At 59.4% G+C, this 19,349-nt stretch overlaps 1 protein-coding gene across 1 annotated transcript; it reads left to right on the top strand.

The window, feature by feature from the left end:
• Positions 1–20: 20 nt before the first annotated feature.
• OBSL1 (obscurin like cytoskeletal adaptor 1) lies at positions 21–19,344 on the top strand (the record flags this gene model as incomplete). Its single annotated transcript, XM_034642565.1, is given in 21 exon segments — positions 21–58; positions 60–844; positions 2,774–3,043; positions 3,128–3,379; positions 3,525–3,827; positions 3,978–4,278; positions 5,326–5,594; positions 6,774–7,046; positions 7,676–7,948; positions 10,778–11,050; positions 11,805–12,080; positions 12,155–12,442; positions 12,634–12,909; positions 13,490–13,759; positions 13,906–14,178; positions 15,167–15,433; positions 16,235–16,347; positions 17,192–17,348; positions 17,510–17,671; positions 18,001–18,105; positions 18,415–19,344. Coding segments are annotated over 21 exon segments (5,502 nt in total), but the record flags the coding sequence as incomplete, so codon positions are not given.
• Between the last annotated feature and the right edge of the window lie 5 nt (positions 19,345–19,349).

Genomic DNA, 19,349 nt, shown 5'->3' with positions numbered 1-19,349 from the left:
TTTTTTTTTTTTTTTTTTTTTTCGGCGCCGAGCACGGCCTGCTGCTGAGCGGCGCGCTGCACCGACGCGGGGGTCTACGTGTGCCGCGCCCGCAACGCGGCCGGGGAGGCCTACGCGGCGGCCGCCGTCACCGTGCTGGAGCCGCCGGCCCCCGAGCCCGAGCCCCAGCCAGCCGAGCGCTCGATGCCGCCTCCCGGGGCCGGGGAGGGCGCCCCGGTGTTCCTGGCGGGGCCCCGGTCCCAGTGGGTGCTGCGGGGGGCGCAGGTGGTGCTGACGTGCCAGGTGGGGGGCCTCCCCGCTCCCGCGCTCTACTGGGAGAAGGACGGGATGGCTCTGGACGAAGTGTGGGACAGCGGCCACTTCATGCTCGAGCCCAGCCGCGGCGAGGGCGGCCAGGGTGTGAGCCTAGCCCTGCGCATCCTGGCGGCGCGGCTGCCCGACTCGGGAGTCTACGTGTGCCACGCCCGCAACGCGCACGGCCACGCGCAGGCCGGCGCGCTGCTGCAGGTGCACCAGCCCCCAGAGGATCCGCCGGAGGACCCGGACGAGGCCCCCAAGCCCGTGGTGGAGCCGCTCAAGTGCTCACCCAAGACCTTCTGGGTGAACGAGGGCAAGCACGCCAAGTTCCGCTGCTACGTGATGGGCAAGCCCGAGCCCGAGATCGAATGGCACTGGGAGGGCCGCCCGCTGCTCTCCGACCGCCGCCGCCTCATGTACCGCGACCGCGACGGCGGCTTTGTGCTCAAAGTGCTCTACTGCCAGGCCAAGGACCGCGGGCTCTACGTGTGCGCAGCGCGCAACTCCGCGGGCCAGACGCTCAGTGCAGTGCAGCTGCACGTCAAAGGTACTGCGGCGCCCCCGGGGCTCCCGGGGCCCTTGGGGAGGGGCCTCCAGCGCTGCCCCGGAGACGGTGGGGGCGGGGCAGGCGGACTAATCAAATACCTTTTCCTGCCTGCCTCTCACCCCCCAGGGTTTCGGATTTAGGTCTCCAGGGTACCCAGGAACTTCTTAGCAAACCCCCTAAGTGATTCTGAGGCCGAGGGTGGAAAATGACCGTTTGATAAACGGCTTTCAGGAGCGATTGATGGACCAGCCAAGAGGGAGCGCTTCTAGTTTAGTGGATTTCAGCCTTTGTTTTACTCCCCCTCCCTCAATGGAAATCCCATGTGGGGCCCAAGGTATAAGACTGATACAAGGAACATTTTACGGGTGTACATTTCTAGGTCCAGATTCATACCACGTACTTATAAAGCCTATCAGTGAGAACAAGGGTGCTATTTTATTGAATATACACGTTTTAAGACAAGGCTGCATTCATAACCGGGTCTCCTCTGTGAGTCCTGTGGGGAAGTCTGGGGCTGCAGGCAACACATTGAGAAACTCCTGATTCACATCAAAGGTAGACTTGAGGGAGGAAACATGCCCTTTTACAAAACTGCTCTCCAGGTTTGAAAGAAGAAGAAGGGCAAGGAGAGGAAGTTTCTATTTCAAAGTTGAGTCATCAACAATATCTCATAAATGCTTATAATGCTCGTAAACAGAAAACCCCGGGGGGGGGAGGGAGATAAAACACCCCAAACTCCCACTGGATGGTAAAGCTTTCCATAATCGGAGTTCGTTGCAACTCAAGGGATTATACCGTCACTAGTTAGTACCCACCTTGTTCCCTCAGAAGAAGAAAAGTTGGCAGATCTCCCGAGCCCTGCCTGGCGCGCAGTCAAGCGTGTGGTCCCTGCGCTGCCATGCTGTCTGATGTACCCAAACCCAAAGGGCCCCACTAAAGGGAAGCCCAGTGGGAAGGCAGAGCTTCCCCCAGCTGCAGGACAAACACGTTGCTCCAGCGGCCTCATAATCCACCGGTCATTCCGTCATCATGCTTTCTTTTTGTAAAACGCAGTTCTGAAAAGGACAAAAGTATTTTTGTATATGTATTTTAATTGTACTTTTAAAAAATCATTTTATTTATTTTTACTGGGATAATTGTACCCCTCCCCTCTGGTATCCAGCAGTTTGTTCTCTATAGTTAAGAGTCTGTTTCTTGGTTTGCCTCCCCCCTCTTTTTTTCACCTTTGCTCGTTTATTTTGTTTCTTAAATTCCACGTACGAGTGAAATCACATGGTATTTGTCTTTCTCTGACTGACTTATTTCGCTCATCATTCTATTCTCTAGCTCCATCCATGTGAAAACGGCTAAAGTACTTTAAAAATGAAATTCGACCCAAACCCTTGCAGAATGTGTGTAGGGCCCCTGAGGGGCCCCAGGAAACAGCTTGAAAATCACTGATGTGAACCAAGACCTTCCATCCCTTTCCCCACTTTAAAGTCAGGAAACTGGGGCGCCTGGGTGGCTCAGTCGGTTGACTAGCTGACTCTAGATGTTGGCTCTGGTTGTGATCTCAGGGTCCGGGGATCGAGTCCCACATCCCGCGTCAGGCTGTGCGCCCAGCGGGGAGTTCTGCTTCAGGATTCTCTCTCTCTCTAAAATCAATAAATAGTATTTTTTAAAAATAGCAAAGTCAGGGAACCTAGGCCCAGTATCACTAACTAAAATGGCCTTGCCCAAGGTGATGTGGCTGACGAGTGTCAGGGGCAGATGAGAATTGAGGCCATCGGACTTCCCTTCCGGGGTTTTTTCTGTGATTCCAGAGTACCTGCAGACCCTGGGAGAAAAATGGCAGGAGCTAATGTGGGTTTAGGCAGTTGGTGATGCAAGGAGTCCTTCCCCTGGCCCGGCCCCCTCCAGAGCCTTCTCCTGCCTCCCCCCTCTGCACAGAGCCCCGCCTCCGCTTCACCAGGCCCCTGCAGGACGTGGAAGGCCGGGAGCACGGGATCGCCGTGCTAGAGTGTAAAGTGCCCAACTCTCGCATTCCCACGGCCTGGTTCCGTGAGGACCAGCGGCTGCTGCCCTGCCGCAAGTACGAGCAGATCGAGGAGGGCACCGTCCGGCGCCTCATCATCCACAGGCTGAAGGCGGACGACGACGGCGTCTACCTGTGCGAGATGCGGGGCCGGGTGCGCACCGTGGCCAACGTGACAGTCAAAGGTGGGCTGGCCAGCGGGAGGGTGCTGAGCCAGAGGCGGGCAGATGCCCATACCCCAGGCTGAGGGCCACACATGCGTCTCTCAGGGCCCATCCTGAAGCGGCTGCCCCGGAAGCTGGACGTCCTGGAGGGAGAGAATGCGGTGCTGCTGGTGGAGACCCAAGAAGCTGGGGTCGAGGGGCGCTGGAGCCGCGATGGGGAGGACCTGCCGGCCACCTGCCAGAGCAGCTCTGGCCACATGCACGCCCTGGTCCTTCCAGGGGTCACCCGAGAAGATGCTGGCGAGGTCACCTTTAGCCTGGGCAACTCCCGGACCACCACTCTGCTCAGAGTCAAATGTGAGGGCAGGAGAGCCCATGGGCAGGAGGGCCAGGGCAGGAGGGCGACCATATGCCAGAGGCTGGGCTGGTGAGGTGGACTCAAGGTGGGAGGGCTGTGGGAGGCTGGAGCAGGGCTGGCACGCACACCCTGCTTTTGTCCCAGGTGTCAAGCACAGCCCCCCAGGACCCCCCGTGTTGGCAGAGATGTTCAAGGGCCATAAGAACACAGTCCTGCTGACCTGGAAGCCCCCCGAGCCGGCTCCTGAGACCCCCTTCATCTACCGGCTGGAGCGGCAGGAAGTGGGCTCCGACGACTGGATCCAGTGCTTCAGCATCGAGAAAGCCGGAGCCGTGGAGGTCCCGGGAGACTGTGTGCCCTCCGAGGGTGACTACCGCTTCCGCGTCTGCACGGTCAGCGAGCACGGCCGCAGCCCCCATGTTGTGTTCCACGGGTCCGCTCACCTCGGTGAGTCAGTCCTGTCGGCCCTGGGCCCTCCGCATCATCTCCTCCCTTCCCCGGCCTTTGGTCCCCGTCGTGTTCTGTGCCTTCCGCCTGCGCCCCCTTGCCCACTGCCACCCCTCTGGTCCTAATGGCCACACTCCGTCCCCATCTCAGTGCCCACAGCTCGCCTGGTGGCCGGTCTGGAGGATGTCCAGGTCTACGACGGGGAAGATGCTGTCTTCTCCCTGGATCTTTCCACCATCATCCAGGGCACCTGGTTTCTTAATGGGGAAGAACTCAAGAGTCACGAGCCGGAGGGCCAGGTAGAGCCCGGGGCCCTGCGCTACCGGATTGAGCAGAAAGGCCTACAGCACAGGCTCCTCCTACGAGCCGTCAAGCACCAGCACAGCGGGGCCCTGGTTGGCTTCAGCTGCCCGGGCGTGCAGGACTCGGCTGCCCTCACCATCCAAGGTCGGTGCTGCTGGGGACCAGGGTGGACAGATAGGGTCAGGACACAAAAGTCCTTAGTGGGCCCAGACAGAGGGCTCAGCCATCCAGAAGTCCCATTTCAGCCAATGTGCAACGTAGAGGGGACTCCTCAGTATCTTCAGCAGCCTCCTAGCACTCTCTGGAGTGCTTTGTGGTTTACGGAATTCTGTCACATTGGTTATCTCCAAGACACGGACCCTGGTCCCTAGTCCCTGGCTGCTTCCTGTAATCAATAACATTATCAAACCAACTTCCTATGTGCTAGGCACAACCCTAATCATTTCACATACATTGTATTCGTTAACACAGTTCTCTCACCAGCCCTGTAAGGTAGGCTCTTTTGTTATCTCATTTTACAGATGGAGCAACTGAGTTACAGAGAGGTTAAGTGACTTGCCCAGAATCACCAAGCTAATGAGTGGTAGTGCTGGGTTATGAAGCCAGGCAGTCTGGCTCCAGAATCATCCTGTGCCACCTGTGGACACAGGGAAGGAAGGGAATGAGGCCTCCTTGAGAAGGACCGCTCTCGGCAGGCATCTGAAAGTGCAGGGGACATGGGGCATTTGCCGTCCCACCGTTGCTGGAGTTTGTAAGGCCAATCGAGGAATTCCTTGGTGCCCAAGCACAGGGCCCGGAGGTGGTCAGATGCCGGCATCCTGGGGGGAGGGCAGAGTCAGAACCAGCAACCAGAGTAGCGTTTCTAGAATGCAAACTGAGATCCCTGACATCAGAGTCGCCTGGAGGGCTGGTTGATAAGGCAGATTCCCCGGCCCTTGCATGCATGTGTGGGGCCTGAGAACCTGCATTTTCAGCAGACTCCCTAGGAATTCTATACTGAAACCACTGCACTTGAGAGTTGGTGTATAAGCCCTAAATGATCTTTTTCTTAAATTCCAACAAATGCATTGACAGTGACAGCCGTGGTGTGGCCTGATGTAGGCCCCCCCCCCCCCGCACCAGAGAGGGGTGCTGATATCAGGCAGAGCATGACGAGGGTGCCACCTGTGCCCACGCCTCTCCCCACACAGAGAAGCCCGGTGCACATCCTGAGCCCCGAGGACAAGGTGTCGTTGACCTTCACGACCTCAGAGCGGGTGGTGCTGACCTGTGAGCTCTCCCGGGTGGACTTCCCGGCGCGCTGGTACAAGGATGGGCAGGAGGTAGAGGAGAGCGAGTCGCTGGTGGTGAAGATGGATGGGCGCAAACACCGCCTGATCTTGCCGGCCGCCGAGGTCCAGGACAGCGGCGAGTTTGAGTGCAGGACGGAAGGGGTCTCAGCCTTCTTCAGTGTCACCGTCCGAGGTCAGCAACTGTGGTGGTCTGGGCTCCTGCAACTGAGGTTGACTCTAGGGGCCACGTAGGCCCCGCCCCTTGGTTGGCCTGCTTGGGGGTCCCTTCCGGGAGAGTCTAGTGGGCCAGGGAACGTGTTTTCAAATTATTCTGTTCTTGCTTCTCAGTCCTTCCATGCACCAGCACCCTCCAGCATACTCACCCTCTGCATACCCTCCTCTGGGGAGGGGGTGGGAAAACAAAACTCAATTAAGGGAAGGAGAGACGGGGGCTAACATTTATTGGGTACCTACCATGAGCCAAACGTCATACTAAATGCTTCTCATATATACCCTTCATGTAATCTTCACAACTGGGTGAGAAGGAATAGATCTCCAGTTCACAGAGGAAGAGACTGAGGCTCAGAGAGGTTACCCATTATCACACACCCAGCAAACGCCCTAGCTGGGTTCACACCCAGGTCTGTGCTTACCCTACTGCCCTAGGATCAAAGGGGAGCTTCAAGGGCAGTGGTCCTGGGTTTCTCAAGCCAGTCTATGTTCTGGCTGCTTCAGAACCACCCTGGAAACTTGTTATAAACGTATATGCCCAGGCCCCCCAGACCCCCAGACCCCCAGACCCAGACCCCCGGCGCGAGACCAGCCAGCGTAGAGCCTCGGGTTGCACTCTGGGAGGGCAGCTTGGGAACCTCTGATTCAGCTCATCTTCTTGCTTTGAGTGGAAATCCTGTTTCAACCCCATTGCCAGGCGGTCGTCCAGCTGCTGCCTACATGTCCCCAGTGATGGGGAACTTACTACCTGTAGAGACCAGCTGTCACACGGTAGCACTGCTAAGTCGTTTCCACCCCCTGCCCGTGCTCCAGGGTCTCCCTTGTAAACGCAACAGCGGGCATGGCCCCGATGGGGCCCAGGATAGTGACCTCCTCTCAGCTGAGACAAAGGCTGTCTGTGCCTCCCCCTCCCCATGTCCCCACCGAGCCACCTCTGACCCTCTGGGGACTCGGGGAGCACTCAGGTGCCACACGATCTGCATTGCCTCACCTGCCACGCACTCAGTACCCCACGTCCTTGCTCCGGATCTCCTGCACAGCATGGCCTCAGTGCTCCCAGAGTCCCCCAGGGAGGAAGCTCTCTCCTGTGTGTGCGGGGGAGGGGGGGCGCCTGTGTGACCCCATCTCTACTCCCCACCAGACCCCCCGGTGCATATCCTGGACCCCCAGGAGCACGTGTTCGTGCACGCCATAACCTCAGAGTGTGTCATGCTGACCTGTGAGGTAGACCGAGAGGACGCGCCGGTACACTGGTACAAGGACGGGCAGGAGGTGGAGGAGAGTGACTTTGTGGTCCTGGAGAAGGAAGGGTCCCACCACCGCCTGGTGCTGCCTGCTGCCCAGCCCCCAGACGGGGGTGAATTTCAGTGTGTCGCTGGAGATGAGCGCGCCTACTTCACTGTCACCATCACAGGTGGGGGGCCAGGCAGGCCCGTGGGACAGCGCCCGGGCAGCCATCACGCTCTCACCCCTGGGCCACTGTCCCTAGGCCCTGCTTCCCTCCCCCCGGCTGATCCCATGTCCCTCCTTGGTCTGCACCCTGAGGTTCAGTCCCCCACAGAAAATGCGTTGTCATTAACACTGGCCAGGGCTACACAATTCACAGGGAAGCTCTGCTCTCTCGGTTCCCCTGCAAAGGGGAGCTTTAGAAATGGCAGTAGGGCAGGGTCTAAGGCAGGTACACTAGAGGGCTCAGAAGATTTCAAGAGCCTATGGGAGACCCTGGCTCCATCTGGGCACCCAACCCTCCTCTCCCTGGTCCCATCCTTCATACCGTCCCTGTCCCAACCCCGAGAACATAGCACATTTCTGTAGCAGAGGCTGCCACCGTGGTCCCCACTGAGCCACTGTGCCTGCGATGTGCGTTGGTGACTGTAGTGGTGTCTCCGGCTGGGCGTGGCTGTCCAAGCAGCTATGAAACCTAATCCAAAGGAAAGCTCTCTCCTCCGACACATAGCCCACTTGCCAGGAGGAGGGAACAGGCACGGATCAGGGAGGGCAACAGGGCCCATGGGCCCCAGCATGACTGTCCCCATCCTCCAGACGTCTCCTCGTGGATCGTGTACCCCAGCGGCAAGGTGTATGTGGCAGCCGTGCGCCTGGAGCGCGTGGTGCTGACCTGTGAGCTGTGCCGGCCCTGGGCCGAGGTGCGCTGGACCAAGGACGGCGAGGAAGTGGTGGAGAGCCCCGCGCTGCTCCTGCAGAAGGAGGACACCGTCCGCCGCCTGGTGCTGCCCGCTGTCCAGCTTGAGGACTCCGGCGAGTACTTGTGTGTAATCGATGACGAGTCGGCCTCCTTCACCGTCACTGTCACAGGTGTGGGTTCACCCCAGCTGCCCAGGGTCACCGGAGGACAGTCCTGAGCCCTTGGGGGAGCTGGCCATGGACTCCCAAGTTAGCACACTGGGGAGGAGGGAGGTAGGGCTGCAGTGCATGTACCAAGGCTCCCTGCCCGGAAGACCCCGGGGCCCCCCGTTTGAGTGAGCAGTCTCCCCCGCCCCCCAGCACCGGCACCAGGAAGAGCTGTGCTCCGGCGGCCTGTTTGCTGAGCACTTCCTGTGTGCCGGCCACTGGGCCAGGGGCTGCGGACACACGTGGTCTCCGTTCTCCGAGAGCTGCCGGTCTAGCTGGGGAAGCAGCTGTTAACCAGGGGTCGCAAACGGGCAGTCCGTAGGGCCCCATGCAGCCCACAGATGTGTTTTGTTTGGCCTGCAGAGTCTTACCAAAGTCAGGACAGTTCAAATAACAATCCGGAGTTATGCATCCTCTTGAAAAAGCCGAAGACCCGGCGGCTCTGGTCCCGCTTCCCCCCATGGCGACGAACAGCAGGCACTGAGTAGCAGCTGCCCCTGTAATCCGGGGCCCACATTCCTCGGTCCTTGCCTCCCTGCCATTCCTCTTTGCCTCTCCCCAGACTGCTTCAGCCGCTGACCTTCCCTACCTGGCCCCTGTGGGCGTTTGAGTTTGCGACCCCTGTGTTAAACCAATAAATGCACAAATAAATATACAGTTGACACCTTGTGACAAGTGCTGTGAAGGATGAGAGCAGAGGGCTCAAGAGAGGAGAACAGGAGAGTCAGGTCACCATGCCACCCATAGGAGCCGGCCCTGGGCTGGGTCTGGACAGCCAGTGGCAAGCAGACAGACATGCTTACGCCTCTCCGGCAGGAAAGCCAGACACGTTAGAGGGTCTCAGATGTGGATTGTCCAGTGTTGTGAGAGGGTGCAGCGGGAGCTCAAGGCCAGGGGGCTGCTAACCTTGTGCGTGGGCAGGAAGTGCCTTCAAACCGGATACTTGCGGCGGGGGCTGAGTTACCTAAGCGGGGTCAGCTGTGGACTGAAAGTAGAGGGGAGAGTGTTCAAAGCTGGAGAAGCACAAGACGACTATGGAAGTGACGGTGGTTCACTCAGTGCTGGAAACTTTGGGGCTGCAGCCCACGGTGCCGATCCCAGGGTGTTTGGGGCAGGGGGGCTTGGAGGGGTGTTGCAGGGCCTAGGGAGCTCTGGGGGGCACAGAAGAACCCCTCTGGCTTCACTGGAGTGCCCATCCTGCACCTGGCGCCGTCTGCTTGCCCTGGCCCCTGCCCTGGCCCAGGAGTGATGCCTTGGTCCAGGCTGAGCCACTTAACCTGCCCCCCCCACCCCCCAGCACACACACACTGTGTTCCAGATAGTGCAGCCCGGCTCACACAGGCCACAAAACTGAAGAGGCCTTTCTGCGCACGTTCTGTCCTGTACTGAGGCCCTTCAAGCTCTGGCCAGACATAATGGCAGCCACACACATTTCAGCCCACACTTGGCCTCCCCACAAAACACCAGATTCTTCACAGGGCAGTTGACACAAGCACTGCCTGGGCTTTGGGCCAGGGAGAATCAAGTCTGACGCCAAGCTGAGGTGCCACAGCTGTGCAGACACCCCAGCCCCATCACTGCACCCTGTCTTCACCTGACTGCTCCCATCACCTCCCCCCCACCTCAGGCAGCCACTCCTCTGCAATTTGCCAGCCTTGCTGGGCCCCAGAGAACCAGCCTGCATCCTCTAGACTCCTAGAACAAGCCGTTACGGAGAGGTGGGTGGCGGAGGCAGAGGGCTTGAATGTGTGCTGGTGAGCACGTCTGCCCATGCGCACCTCGGGCGAACCGTGGGACCGGGAAGCTAGCAGTTCCCGGGCCTCGCCACCAGGGGGCCGAAAGTTAAAGGAGCGCTAAAAGTGTCCTGGAAGCTAGAAGACTCTTGGAGACGTCCCAGGGTGCATGGCTCGGGCTCAGTGCACCAGTCACTTGCAGTGTTGACATAGCTCCTTCTCTGTGGAGGAACAACCAGTCTGGAGCACTTGGAAATGAACTCCCAGAATCAGTGTTTAGCATCCCTGGGGAGCTCTCCGACAGGTGTTGGCAACTCTTATGCACAGATGCAAAAATCATTACTGAGTTCTGCCAGCCTTGGCTTACAATCCCTACCACCACTTGCAGAGTCTGAGCCTCCCTTTCACAGATGGCAGTCCTTCCTCCCACCCTAGAGCAGGTGCAGCCAGCTGTGACCTTCAAGAGGTCGGGTAATCTCTCTATGCCTCCGTTTCTTCGTCTGGAAAACAGGGATAAAACGATACCTACCTCTTTGGATCACTCTGAGGGTTCGATATATAAAGTGCTTAGGGTTGTTCTGGAACGTTAGGAAATAGCGAGCATTTGCTATTCCAGATCCAGGATCTCTTATTCACAATTCTGATCTAAAAAAACCTCTTAAAATCAAAAGTCTTTTTGTAAGTTTGGTATTCAAAGTCATTTCAGTAAAACCTGAGCGTAACTGCTGTGAAATGATTTCTACTCTGTAATGATCCTGCTTAGAGTGAGTGTATCTATAGGCTACACTGCAGAAATGTTAGGTTGCTGTGGTTGGTGCCCCGGGGGGGCACTGGGAGGGGCAGGTATGTGATCAATAATAAATGCACCATTTCTGGGATCTGAAGCGTTCTGGAGTCTGTCACACCTCTGGCCCTAGGGATTTCTGAGAGCAGACCGTAGACCTATGACTCCTTGTAATGACTATTCTTATCACTCTTATTATCGTGAGCGACAGGAACTTCTTGCTGCCAGGGAGGCCGACGGTGAGTCTGTGACAGCCTGTGATCACCCACTCTGCAGAGCCCCCAGTGCGGATCATATACCCCCGGGATGAGGTGACCTTGATCGCCGTGAGCTTGGAGTGCGTGGTGCTGACGTGTGAGCTGTCTCGGGAGGACGCCCCTGTGCGCTGGTACAAGGATGGGCTGGAGGTGGAGGAGAGCGAGGCCCTGGTGCTGGAGAGTGACGGGCTGCACCGCCGCCTGGTGCTGCCCGCCGCCCAGCCCGAGCAGGGGGGCGAGTTCGTGTGTGACGCCGGAGATGACTCAGCCTTCTTCACCGTCACCGTCACAGGTGGGCAGTCTCTGGGCACCCTGGGGAGCTAGAGAGGCAGGAGTCTAAGAGACAGACACCCAACCTTCTCACTTCCTGAATCTTAGGGCCCCCCGCAACCTGCCCCCAGGAAGCCTGCCCCTCCCCCAGCTTCCTCATTCTCAGCCAGCAGACAGCACTGGCTTGCCCAGATCAGGCCATGACAGTGACTAGAGGCCTGGTGGAGAGAGCCCAACAGTTAGGAGCATTCATTCAGTCATCAAATATTTATTGAGCAACTACTGTGTGCTCAGCACTCTTCTGATGCTGGCAGAGTAGCAAGCCCGTCAGAGCAAACCTCCAATTTTCCGCTAGAATTCGTGGAGCTTGATTTCTAGTGAGGATGGACAGACAACCAGTAGGTGATGATAGTACATCAGGGGCCAAGCAGGAAAAAGGAATGGGGGTGACTTAGGGAGGGGTGTGCATTGGGGCCAGCGAGGTCTGGCTTTACCTCTCTCTGTCCATGGAACCTTGCACAAATCACTTCCCTCTAAAGAGGCCTCGAGTCCTCATCCGGAAAGTGAAGCCACCATCGGTGCCCTCCTAGGGAGGGTCGGGAGTAACTGTGCAAAGAGCTGCGTGCACTTAGCGCAGCACCTGGCACAGAGCAAGTGCCCATGGGTTTGTAGTCGCAAGGGCTGCGCTGGGGAGGGAGGGCTGGGAAGCCAGGGGCCGAGTCAGGTAGAGGCCGGCTGGCTGAGCCTGAGCACCGCTCCCTCTGTCTGTCCGGCAGCCCCGCCAGAGAGGATCGTGCACCCGGCAGCCCGCTCTCTGGACCTGCAGTTTGGGGCTCCGGGGCGTGTGGAGCTGCACTGTGAGGTGGCCCCCGCCGGGTCCCAGGTGCGCTGGTACAAAGATGGGCTGGAGGTAGAAGCCTCCGCCACATTGCAGCTGGGAGCCGAGGGGCCTGCTCGCACCCTGACCCTGCCCTGCGCCCAGCCTGAGGACGCCGGGGAGTACGTGTGCGAGACGCGGGACGAAGCCGTCACCTTCAACGTCAGCCTGGCTGGTGGGTGCTTCCCGCCAGCCTGGGTGCAGGAGGGGGTAGTAAGCCTGAGCCCACATGCTCCTCTCTCTGTCCAGAGCCCCCAGTCCAGTTCCTCGCCCCCGAGGCAGCCCCTGCCCCCCTCTGTGTGGCCCCCGGGGAGCCGGTGGTGCTGAGCTGCGAAGTGTCCCGGGCTGGCGCCCTGGTCGTCTGGAGTCACAACGGGAGCCCGGTGCAGGAGGGCGAGGGCCTGGAGCTCCAGGCCGAGGGCCCCCGCCGCCTCCTTTGCATCCGGGCTGCAGAGCTGGCCCACGCAGGCCTCTACACCTGCCAGTCCGGTACAGCCCCAGGAGCTCCCAGCCTCAGCTTCACCGTCCAAGTGGCTGGTAAGTATGGCCTGGGCAGAAGGCCTGACAGAGCCGCACCCCCAAACCCGTATGAGACTCCCCCGCCCCACCGATTCTCTAGCATGCCTTGTCCATCCCTCACCCACCTGTCTCAGTATCTTGCTTCCCACTGCCCCCCTCGTAGCCCGCAGGTCTCTCCCTCCCAGTGACCCCCCGCTCTGACCCCACAGAGCCCCCCATGCGGGTGGTGGCCCCCGAGGCAGCCCAGACGAGGGTTCGCAGCACCCCAGGCGGGGACCTAGAGCTGGTGGTGCACCTCTCCGGGCCGGGGGGCCCTGTGCGCTGGTACAAGGACGGGGAGCGACTGGCGAGCCAGGGGCGGGTGCGGCTGGAGCAGGCCGGGGCAAGGCAGGTGCTGCGGGTGCGGGGGGCACGGAGCAGGGACGCTGGGGAGTACCTGTGCGACACACCCCAGGACAGCCGCATCTTCCTCGTCAGCGTGGAAGGTAACAGTGCACCCCTCACACCCTGTGGGCCCTGGCACCCCAAAGACCACACCTGTGCACCGTCCCGGGACCCCCTGACCCCCCAACCCCCTCCTTGCTACCTCTGGCTCCAACCAATGCATGCACAACTATTACTGGGATGAGGGGTCAGGCCTCCTTTTTTCAGGAACCCTCTCTATAGTAGCAGGCATAGCCCGTGGTTAAAACCTGGGGCTCTGGAGTCAATGCACCCCGGTTCCGATCCGGGTTCTGCTTACCAGTGGTGTGTGATACTGGCAAGTGGTTTCACATCCCTGAGCCCCAGCGTTGAAGTGGGGGGACGGTGCTTGTCTTATAGGGCCATGGTGACAGTTAAATAAGAGAAATAGGGTCCATGGTAAATGATCTGTTAGGGAGTCAGAGAGGTAGGGAGGGAGGCCAAGATTGAGAGGAGGTGGCTAGGAGGGTCAGGGAGCTGGAAAGATCTCATGGTCCTCAGGAAAGATCTTCCCAATAACTGGGAGATGTACCCCCAGGAGAGGATGAAAAGGAGGGAGGGGGAAAGACACAACCCACCTCACTGCCTGACCCCACCCCCCAGAACCACCGCTGGCAAAGCTGGTCTCAGAGCTGACACCACTCACCGTCCACGAGGGGGATGATGCCACGTTTCGGTGTGAAGTCTCCCCACCAGACGCCGAGGTCACCTGGCTACGCAACGGGGCCGTTGTCACTCCAGGGCCCCAGCTAGAGCTAGGCCAGAATGGTTCGAGCCGCACGCTGACTGTGCGAGGCTGCCAGCTCGACGACGCAGGGACCGTGACTGCCCGAGCAGGGGGCACAGCCTCAAGCGCCCGGCTCCACGTTCGAGGTCTGGTCCTGATGGGGATGAAGTGGCCTTGGCTCCTGTCCCTGTTCGCCCAACCCTGGCCCTAGCAGACTTGTCCGTCTGCCCAGGGGTCATCGGCCAGGGAGCAGTGTGTCAGGCTCTGTGACCCCCTCCCCCTTCCTCCCCAGAAACGGAGCTCCTGTTCCTGCGACGCCTGCAGGATGTGCGGGCCGAGGAAGGCCAGGACGTGTGCCTTGAAGTGGAGACAGGCCGCGTGGGTGCAGCAGGGGCCGTGCGCTGGGTGCGAGGTGGGGAGCCCTTACCCCGTGACTCTCACATGTCCATGGCCCAGGATGGCCATGTCTACCGCCTCTTCATCCATGGCATTGTGCTGGCTGACCAGGGCACCTACGGCTGTGAGAGCCACCACGATCGCACCCTGGCCAGGCTCAGCGTGAGGCGTGAGTGTCCTGTCCTCTCCTAACGCATTGCCCGCCCCCTGGCACAGCCTTTCCGGGCTGGCCCAGGGCCCCTCAGACCCCCACCAAAGTGCCCCTCGCCACTGAGGCAAGTCAGCCCTGCCTAGCCTTCAGAAGTGTGACTTGAAGCAGCCCGCCCAAAGCAAAGCTTTCCTTTTCTAGTGTTTTCTATGTACCCTAGAAGTCCATGTGGATTTTGCATTCCATGTCATGTCCACACTGGCTTTGCTGTAAACATAAATATTACACTCCAGAAAGACCTGCCGTGTTATCCCTCAGTCACACGCCCCAGGATACATGGGCCCATGTGGCAAAGAGCAACCCCACCCTGCAAGCTGGAGCTTTCTATTAACTGTGAGACCTCATGCAAATTATTTAACCTTTCTGAGCCAAGTCCTCTAAAGAATGGGCTGATCCTTACTTTAGGGGTCTTTGGGAGCCTTCATGGAGATAACAAAAAATGCCCACACAGAGCTTGGTAAATGATTGCTGTTGCTGATCAGTATTCTCTTCTAATTCATGTCATTCATTTAATCACAATAAACCCATGTCTCAATGCTATTCACCTTGTACAATTGGGAAAACTAAAACTAAGGCCCAGAGAGGTCAAGCAGTTTGCCAAAGGTCACACAGCACACAAACTATGTGGCAGATCAGGGGTCCAATCCCAGCGCATCTGACTTCAATTTCTGTGCTCCTTCCGGTGTCACAGCACCCCTCACCCAGATTCCTCAACCCTCTAACCACAGCACATCCCCTTCATGTGTGCCCTCCTCTAACAGCAATAAGCCCCTCCCCCCAAGTTGTCCAGCTGTGCTCCTTTCTCCCTGGCACTGGGCTTCTTTCCATAGGGGCTCTGTTTGGGTGTTAGGGGAGGTACAGGCAGGGCCAAGGGGGTGTGTGAGCCCTCAAAACCCCTGCCCAGAGCTGGAGCCCTCATTCTCCCTCTCTCCCCATCTCCCCCAATCAGCGAAGCAGCTAAGGGTGCTACGGCCTCTGGAGGATGTGACCATCACTGAGGGGGGCAGTGCCACCTTCCAGCTGGAGCTGTCCCAGGAGGGTGTGACTGGGGAGTGGGCCCGGGGTGGAGTGCGGCTGCAGCCAGGGCCCAAGTGCCACATGCATGCTGAGAGCCGCACTCACCACCTGGTCCTCAGTGGCCTGGGCCCAGCCGACTCGGGCTGCGTCTCCTTCACTGTGGATTCCCTGCGCTGTGCGGCCAGACTCACTGTGAGAGGTGCGGATTCGGGGCCCACTGGCTGCCTACTGACTGCCCTGAGTGTGATTCTACTGATCCCCTTACCTGTGTGGCGCCCACTGACCATGCCTGTCAGAGTGTGACACCCCTGATGCTTGGCCCTGTGTGGCCCCAGAGGCTGCCCGGCATGAGTGTGACTCCTCTGACCCATCTGATCGTCCAGCGTGACTCCATTGACCTTTCAGTCCCTGCGAACCACTGACCGTGCCACCGTGAGCGTGCCTATTGTCTGCCTGCCTGACTGTGGCCCCACTGACCACACCTGCCTGCCATGAACCCCACTGCCTGCCTCACTGGGCCCTCTGGCCACTCGAGTCCCAGTGATCCACTAACTGCCAAAGGGTGACCCCACTAGCAGCTCTGCTTGAGTGTCCCCCATTTGTCCAGCCCACCATGTTCCCCTCTGACCACACCTGCTCTAGAGTTACCCCATTACTCCTCTGAACCCATCATGTCCCCCCTGGCCAGTTCACCTGTCCATTCCAGCCAAGTGTGGTCCCTACGACCATGCTTGCCTATGGGTGACTCCAGTGGCATCTCTGCTTTGGTTGCCCCCCACGCCCCTCTAGCCCCAGCATGTCCCCCACTGACACCCCTAGCTGGCCACTCCTGTCCCATTGATCCCTGTGGCCCTGTTGTGTCCTCCACTGACCAGCATCCCACTTGGACCGCTTGTCCCAGCACACACACCCCCACTAGTGGCCTCCACTGATCACCTTTCCTAAATGTGTCCGCCACTGACCCCTGTACCCAAGTGTGTCTCCCTTCTCCCACTCCCAGAGGCCCCAGTGACCATTGTGCGGGGGCTGCAGGACCTAGAGGTGACCGAGGGAGACACAGCTACATTGGAGTGCGAGCTTTCCCAGGCCTTGGTTGATGTCACCTGGGAGAAGGTCAGAGCCCAGCCCACCTTGGCATCATAAGGACAGTAATAATAAGGCCCCAAATGGAAACAACTAACATTTACTGAACGGGTGTGTCTGGCACTGTGCTCAGATTTCCTTTTACTTTACACTTAACCCTCTAATCCTTACAACAGCCCTTTTGCTATCTCAGTGTTATTTCTTTTTTCCTTTTTTTTTAATGATTTTTTATTATATTATGTTAGTCACCATACAGTACATCCCCGGTTTCCGATGTAAAGTTCAATGATTCATTAGTTGCGTATAACACCCAGTGCACCATGCAATACGTGCCCTCCTTACTACCCATCACCAGTCTATCCCATTCCCCCACCCCCCTCCCCTCTGAAGCCCTCAGTTTGTTTCTCAGAGTCCATAGTCTCCCATGCTTCATTCCCCCTTCTGATTACCCCCCCTTCTTTATCCCTTTCTTCCCCTACCGATCATCCTAGTTCTTATGTTCCATAGATGAGAGAAATCATATGATAATTGTCTTTCTGCTTGACTTATTTCGCTTAGCATTATCTCCTCCAGTGCCGTCCATGTTGCAGCAAATGTTGAGAATTCGTTCTTTCTGATTCAGTGTTATTTCTAAGAAGCCTGAGGCTCAGTAGGGTGAAGTATTGCCCAGGGGCAGACAAAAGGGGTAGAGCCCTAACGTCCCCAAGGGGGATGCTTTCCCAATGAGGCTCCTGGCTTCCGGAAGGCTTGGGACAACCGGATCCCAACTTGAGAGCCAGAAAGGCATAAACGCGCCTGGAAACCGCTTGACATCAACAGAGGGCGCCGCCGCCACCCAGTCGAGTTCACTCTGACCTGCAACTCTCGCCCCTAGGACGGGCGCCCGCTCACCCCCAGCCCTCGGCTCAGGCTCCAGGCCCTCGGCACGCGTCGCCTCCTCCAGCTGCGGCGCTGCGGCCCCTTGGACGCCGGGACCTATAGCTGTGCAGTGGGGACGGCTCGCGCCGGGCCCGTCCGCCTGGTCGTGCGCGGTGGGTACCGGGCGCTGCTCGGGCAGGGTACTGCTGTGGGCGCCGGGGCTGCGGACCCGACTCGCCCTGGACTGACTCCTGCGCCTCCAGAGAGAGGGGCGGAGTGTGGGCGTGGTCGGAGTCCGCCCCGCCCCCGCCTCACGCCTCCCGCTCCGCCCCAGAGCGCGACGTGTCTGTACTCTCCGAACTCCGGTCGGTTCGCGCCCGCGAAGGTGACGGCGCCACGTTCGAGTGCACCGTGTCGGAGGTCGAGACCACGGGGAGCTGGGAGCTCGGAGGCCGTCCGCTGAGACCGGGAGGCCACGTCCGCATCCGACAGGAAGGTCTGGCCGACTTTCTTCGCGCTCTGGTCTCTTGCTGCCCCGCCCCTGGCTCAGACAGACCCCGCCCTACTAGGATAAGCCCCGCCTCCGGCTCGAGTGGGTCCCGCCCCATAGCCCAACGAGCAGTCTCCCGGTCTTTCCCGGGTCCCCAGCTCTGAGCCCTCGGTCCTGGACCACTCCTCTTTCCCTTCAGCATCCCAATTCTGCCCAGCCCAGCGCACATTTGCCGCGTCCAAACCGACCCGGGGACCTACTTCGGCCCACCCTCATCCCCGAACCTTCCCCAGTGGCCGCTCCTGCCTCGCTTAGCGCCTCCCTCCCCTCCCCAGGGAAGAAACATATTCTGGTGCTGAGCGAGCTGCGCCCGGAGGACGCCGGTGAGGTCCGCTTCCAGGCGGGACCCGCCCAGTCCGTGGCTCAGCTGGAGGTGGAGGGTAAGCAACTGGGGAGGGATGGTTGGGAGTGGTCATCATCTACCCCCGGGACTGGCAGGCTGGCGGCGGGTCCTGGGAACGCTGCCTCCCCACGTCCCTTCCTCGAGGGACTCTTCTTCTGGGGAGGGTCACAGAGGGCAGTGCGTTTCCTGGGGAGGAGGAGACTTTGGGTTAGGGGTACAGAGGAAGGGGCTGGTGCCATAGAGGTCTGAGACTAGGAGTGGAGGCTGCAGGGGGAGGGAAGATGCGTCTCTCCTCCTGGGGGCCCTGCGTGTCCCTATTAACTTAAGCCCTCGTCCTCACCCCCAGCACTGCCTCTCCAGATGTGCCGCCGCCCCCCTCGAGAGAAGACGGTTCTGGTCGGCCGCAGGGCGGTGCTGGAGGTGACTGTGTCCCGCTCAGGGAGCCACGTGTGCTGGTTGCGGGAGGGGGTCGAGCTGTGCCCAGGAGACAAGTATGACCTGCGCAGCCACGGCCCCACCCACAGCCTGGTCATCCATGACGTGCGACCTGAGGACCAGGGCACCTACAGCTGCCAGGCCGGCCAGGACAGCGCCCACACACGGTTGCTGGTAGAGGGTGAGTGAAGCTGACTGGGTAGAGGTCAGAGGGGCAGGCTGGCTGGCCAGGAAGGAGGGGTTGCCTGGGAGCTGGGGGGCTGAGACACACTTACCAGAGGGTTTTCCAGGACTTGGGATGGCCAGTTGGTTCTGGGGTGTATTGGAGGTGGAGAGTGGGGAGGGGCTGAGGAGAGGAGGGAGCCCTGTGTTCTCCACAGGAACCGTTTGCTTCAGGTCAGCTGGTCCCACCTTTCTATGCCCTTTCCTGTTCAGGCTTCTCGCTCCCTCCTGCCTCTGGACCACGTTGCTCTCTTGAATGCCCCATTTGTACCCTAGTTCCTCTCCTTCCCACCTAGTGGCCCCTTGGTCTGTGCCCCCACCAGCCTCTCATCCCCCTCCTGCTCTCTGCCCAGCTGCCTTCGGCCCATCCACATCAGTCTGGGCAGAGGGCTCCTGAGTTAGTCCCATTTCCTTCCTCTTCCATAGACATGTTCCATCCTCCTGCATTTCCTCCAGATTCGGGCCTTGCCCCACCCCTAACTGGGGGCTGACCCCTGCTTTCCTGCCCCCACAGATATCCCTGACAGAAGCCCAGAAAGGGTGGGACAGAGGGGGAGGACCCAGCTCTCCCTGGCATGGGTGCCCAGGCTCTGCCAGGGGAGAGGATGGTGGTGCCCACTCTCT

This window comes from Ailuropoda melanoleuca, chromosome 2 (genome assembly GCF_002007445.2).
Source record: "Ailuropoda melanoleuca isolate Jingjing chromosome 2, ASM200744v2, whole genome shotgun sequence".
NCBI classification, from domain to species: Eukaryota; Metazoa; Chordata; class Mammalia; order Carnivora; family Ursidae; genus Ailuropoda; species Ailuropoda melanoleuca.
Note: the sequence above shows the minus strand (reverse complement) of the source record. Positions and strands in the feature narration are given on the sequence as shown.